Consider the following 5,719-nt stretch of genomic DNA (forward strand, 5'->3'; position numbering starts at 1 on the left):
TCCAGAGGAGATCGCTGAAGTCTACGCACATGAGGGAGATGCAACTAAGGTGGCATGTATCATGTTGGCCACGATGACAACCGAGCTCCAAAAGTCCTATGAGGACTATTACCATTTTGAGATGCACTAGGACTTGATGGACATATACCATCAGAGTGCTCGTCAAGAGCGGTATGAAATCATCTCCTCCATGATAACAACCCGAATGAAGGATGGTGAACCCATCACGGGCCACATGCAGAAAATGCAAAGACTCGTGGACCGTTTGCTGAAATTAAATGTGAACTTCCCAGAGGAGTTGGAAATAGACATCATATTCCACTCCATACCTTCTTGTTATGATCAATTCTAAATGACATATCACATGAACAAGGAGGAAGTTACACTCAACAAACTTCAAGGACTCTTGAAGACCGCCGAAAGTGGTCTCAAGGGTAAATCGGTTGTTACTACTCCTACTCCTACTCCTAACTCTGCCCCTGTACTGGCCATCGGGCAAGGCAATGGAAAGAAGAGGAAGATCCTAGAAAAAAGGCCTTTTACGACGCTCATTGCGCGTCGTAAAACGCTCAGACGACGCGCAAATGCGTGTCAAGGAAGGCCCTGTCATAAAGAGAGACGACGCGCTTTTGCGCGTCGTCTATAGACGACGCGCATTTACGACGCGCATTTATGACGCACATTTACGACGCGCAGTTACGACACGCAATGCGTATCAAGGAAGGCCCTGTCATAAAGGAAGACGATACGCATTCGCGTGTCATAACCTTACGACGCGCGTGTTAATGACACGCAATGCGTATCAAGAAAGCCTCTGTCAAGAAAGGCCATGTCATAAATGAAGATGACACGCATGTTTGCGTATCATAATTTTAAATGTTAAAAAAAAAATTTTTTTATAGATTTACTAATTTTCAAATTAAATTTGCATTTAATGCCTCACAATATAAAATAAAATATCATATACAAAAAATATAATCCATTTCATAAAATTTAATGTCTTACAATTCTATTTGTTACAATATATAAATTTACATGATGTGTAGTGGAACAAACAATGAGATACGCATACAATGGAGATGGATAACAAGACATCAAAAAGGAAAAAGAAGGGCAAAAAAGTAAAATACGAGGCCACGCATGAGAAGCTCAGCTACTTTAGCAGCAACTGTGTTACGTGCAGCATCCTTGCTAGCCTGAGAATGAGATGCATATCAAAATATCAAAGTTGTTAAGTAACTAGTTCCTTTTGTTTACTTTCCCAAATATTTTTTAAACATCATTTATCCGTACAGCACTCAAAGTAAGAAGACATACCTCACCCCTTATCAGCAATGGGTTTCTTCCCTCATCAATTAGGACATAATCAAGTTCATCAACTATTGCAAAATGCAATGGTTTTGGCCTGATAAACATTGTGCTATTATTAATCCAAGAGACACTTCAAATGAAATTTGCCTTAGTAATTAGTATTAGTATGAAAAATGTGGTAATACCATCTCATAACAAGTTGCAATTACAGACGATAAAATCCCAACAAGCATCTACAGTGAAAACATATTAATCCAAGGGCAAATATGTAATTTTATATTCATGTCTAAAAAAAAGCATACCATGGAATAAGCAGCATACAGGAAGTCTGAAACTCCATAATGCAAACCATCAACAATAAAAGCAAAAGCATTCAAAGGCTGACTAGCACTCACAAACTTTTTTCACAAAATCAAAACGCATCAGAAATATATATATATATATATATATATATATATATATGTATATATATATGTATATATATATATATTAACAACAAGGGTATTATAGGGAGTTTACCAAAACCCCGGTTCTAGCAATCGCCAATACTCCAATGTCCTTAGTGAACAGTGTGACTATGGAACCAAATGAAACTCCCAATATTGCAGCCAAAGTAACACCCATCACAAAACCAATCTAAAGAAAATAATAAAACATTAATTAACTTTTATAAAATAAAAACATCTTTATATATTATATAAACAAAATAATTATTAATTAACATTACAGTCAACACGAAGTATGTGATATCCTTCACAGATCTATAATTCCCTTTTGAAACCGAACTAGCAATCAACGCCTAAAACAAAACAAAACAAAAAAATGGTTAAGAAGTCAACTAACTGACAAATAGTCAAACATTTTCCTTAAACTATATGTCAAGTCAAATCAAAGTCAACATTTGGTGAATTTATACCTGACCAGATGCAGCCAACGCATCTGTAATAAGGGAAACTGCCAACCAAACTTGCAGACATATATGATGAAGCAGTAGAGTAGAGTACCTTGAGCATTTCATTTTGTGCTGTCAGCAACTGGTCCCGCCCTTGCAACTGTACCATACTCATCTTACCAGCAAGTATGTCTGCTTCTTTCCCGCCCAGGAAATTTGTTTTCTTTATTCATTTAAGAACCAAAACCCTAAAAAACATTATATAGAATTATAAAAACTTCAAGAAAAGTCAAAGGGAATAATACCTCAAGAATATGTAGACGTCAATTCACAGGCAATTCAGCATTTAACACAGCAGATTTTATACCAAACTGTCAAAAAATATATAAAAAGTTTTATTAAAATCTATAATAGGTAAAAAAAGATTAATTTAATGGGAAAAATAATACTTGCTCAAAGTTTTAGTCTAAAACTTGTGTCAATTGTATTTGTAAATATAAAGACTTTCTTTTGAACAAGATCCAACTTCAAAATTGCAAGAATGTAAAGAAGCTTATCTCGATAACTACATTGTATCTAAATATAAAAGTAAAAGAAATAAATAAAGATTCAAGAAACTATTAAATGTATTAAAGAAATGCCCTAAAATAAGTTTGTTAAATAAGTATACAAGATTTTAGCTCTTAAGCTCTTACCCAAAATTGTTGAACATTTTTAGGGACAATTTCGTCCTTTCCATCACCAACTTCTGCTAAAGTAAGAATATAGGGATTGTGTAGATAAAGCTTCTTCAAGCTTTCAACATCATCACTGCAAAAATTTCATCAGAATTAATTGAATGAAGAAATTGCAGGGGTAGAAATGGAAATACCATCTTATAAGAAGTGATAATGACACAAACAAACCTTGAGGTAGCAGCCATGAGAAGGCATTGACATCTTTTAGGAATGTGAGTTTTGAGATCTTTGAGATTCTTTTCATATCCATATGTAAAAATAAGATCTGCCTGATTTACTAACATGAATCAGTACTTTAATAAAGAGTATTATAAATGTTACAGAAAGAAAAGAATCCATACCTTATCAAGAATAATAATTGAAAGATAATCATGAACGGATTTTGCTTGAAGAACACCTGATGAAAGACATCTTTGGACACAAGCTGGAGTAGAAACAAAGATATAAGGAGGCCCTGACAATGCTGTCGCCTGAAAATTGGAAAACAAAAGCAAAAATTACCAATTTACCGTTGATCTTTATAATATTGAAGAACAGAATTGGATTTTGTATAAAAAATTTACAAAAACTAACCATTTCAGAGAAACTTGGTTCACCCGTTAACTGAAACTTTATTTGGCAACATCATTTTTGCAAGAGGAAGTAATGCCCCTTGAGAAATCAGAATTTGTCTCGGTTCTTCACCTTCTCCTGCAACATTTCCTAATGCTTAAGCACACTGCTCTGCAACAGGCACTGAACTCTTTTTTGGATAACAATTACAAAATTAGAATTACGCCATTGAAGTGATACGAAAAAATCAAGAAATATTAAAAACTAAGTACTTAACACTAACCTCCAATTTGAGCAATGAGTAAAGGTAATGCAGGCAATTAAGCTCTTGTTTCTTTAGGTTTTCCAGCAGCTATGTTTGTAAGACACCAAGCTGCTTCAAGCAACTGTATTATGGATCCAGAATAAAAATTAAAACATATTAAAAAGGGTATGCTAAAAAGAAAGAAGGTCATTACTAATATTATTATTGTTTATTACCTGCTCATCATGGGAACTGCTCTGTAGATAAGAGGGGTATCAGATCTTCAACAAAATGGATATGAATGTGTAAAGCTTCCAGTCTTGACCAGCCTGCCCTTGTCCTGTGCACCATCCATAATAAAAAGAATCATAATTTGTTTTACGCATTTGCCCCTGTTCATAATCATATACCATTCAACTATTCCTGCCTTCACTTCATGAATAATATATTTATCTGTACGCATCTTTTGGAGACCTGTTCAAGTAATAGTTATTGGCAACCAATTTTTCCTGCATAACCCAATTATTAAAAATTAAAAAATAATAATAAATTTAAAAAGTACAATAATGCCCTTATTGATACGCACCAGATGAGACTGCACATTTGCCATCTTCTTTTCATCAAACTCATACTCTTTAACAGGTACTTTTGTAGCCTTTTAACATACAACAACAATACTAGTATCAAAAATGGATTACACAAGATGAGACAGGGGCCTTGATTTGATAATCAAATATTGCAATACTCAGTGAAGCAAATAATCAAACACTTAGTGGGCAATAAAAACTTAATTGTGTTGATTGAAAAGAAGTTTAGGGACGTAAAGGAGAAGAGGAGAACCTGAATCAACGAATCTGGCATATGGTTAGATGTTTTTACCAGAGAAGGTAACAATGGTACTCATAGAGAACAAGATTAAGAAGCAGACACTACATTGATTTTCTAGAAAGAAAATGGCAAACAGTTAGTAATTGATCCAAAATCAATAATCGGCACATCACCTGCACTCGAATTAATGACATCGTTAGCTTCCCGAAACTCCAGCGACACTGTTACTTGGCCTGGACTCCGGCGACTCATCTGACCTACACCACGACGACGTCAGTTGTACCAGCGACTCATCTAATCCCAAATCTGATCTTCAACCTTCGGTTTCTAATCTTCAACCTCGAACTTGAGCCCTATAGCTCCTCACAACCCCTTGACAACCTTTGAACGCCACCTCACACCCTCACCTACAAATAAAAAAAGAAATAATAAGAAGGGAGAAGAAGGGTTGTGATCGAGCTAGAGGAAGAAAAGAGGAAGAATACGCACATCATTTCTTTCTTCTTTCTTCTTTTCGCTCTCCAACTCTGGCTATAAATACGAAAGCGCAAGAGATATTGAGAGGAGTGAGCGGGGTACTTCAAAATTTTGGGGGATTTTCCATGTTTCTAGTGGTGGCGGCTGTTAGGTTTTACAGAGAGTAGTAGGGGAGAAAATGAAAGAAGATATTACTATTTCAAATGTGTTATGTTTGATTAGGGTTTGCACATAGAAGGAAGTGAAAGTCGATCGGAGAAGAAGGGGTTTGCAGAGAGAAAGAAGGGAGAGAATGAAGTTGATTTGGCGGGTGTAGAGAGTAGAGAGGAAGAGGAAGCGGGTGTTCAAAATTTTGGGGGATTTAGTTTCCCCCCTGAGTCCAAACGCGTGTTTATTAAAATTATAAAGCGACATTTGTAGAGGACGCCCTTTTTATTATAGGTGCCCTCCGTGTTTTTAATATTTTTACATCAGACACTAATTTAAGGGCACTCAGTAATGCGCGACCTAAATCCTTAAAATTTTTGAAGAGATGACACTTTTTTAATGTCGCTCTCTAATGCGTAACATAAATCAAAGAGCGTCGTGTTTTGCGCGTCGTAAAAGGTCTTTTTTCTAGTAGTGTCCCCTCGAAGGGTACCAAGGGAAAGTCCCTTGATGGCTCCTCTTCAAGCAGAA

At 35.7% G+C, this 5,719-nt stretch overlaps 1 protein-coding gene and 1 pseudogene across 1 annotated transcript; both read right to left on the reverse strand.

The window, feature by feature from the left end:
• Positions 1 to 1,815: 1,815 nt before the first annotated feature.
• On the reverse strand, positions 1,816 to 2,535 carry LOC145070328 (protein DETOXIFICATION 45, chloroplastic pseudogene; annotated as a pseudogene).
• On the reverse strand, positions 2,527 to 3,639 carry LOC145059742 (DEAD-box ATP-dependent RNA helicase 16-like). Its single transcript, XM_079007539.1, has 7 exons — positions 3,625 to 3,639; positions 3,514 to 3,543; positions 3,282 to 3,410; positions 3,109 to 3,209; positions 2,899 to 3,013; positions 2,708 to 2,779; positions 2,527 to 2,574 (listed from the first exon to the last, which is right to left on the reverse strand). Exons 1-7 carry the CDS (start codon positions 3,637 to 3,639, stop codon positions 2,527 to 2,529), a joined length of 510 nt encoding a protein of 169 aa, XP_078863665.1.
• Positions 3,640 to 5,719: the final 2,080 nt, after the last annotated feature.

The sequence above is a fragment of the Lactuca serriola genome, chromosome 1, assembly GCF_051521515.1.
Source record: "Lactuca serriola cultivar US96UC23 chromosome 1, Lser_US96UC23_V15, whole genome shotgun sequence".
In the NCBI taxonomy this organism is placed as follows: domain Eukaryota; kingdom Viridiplantae; phylum Streptophyta; class Magnoliopsida; order Asterales; family Asteraceae; genus Lactuca; species Lactuca serriola.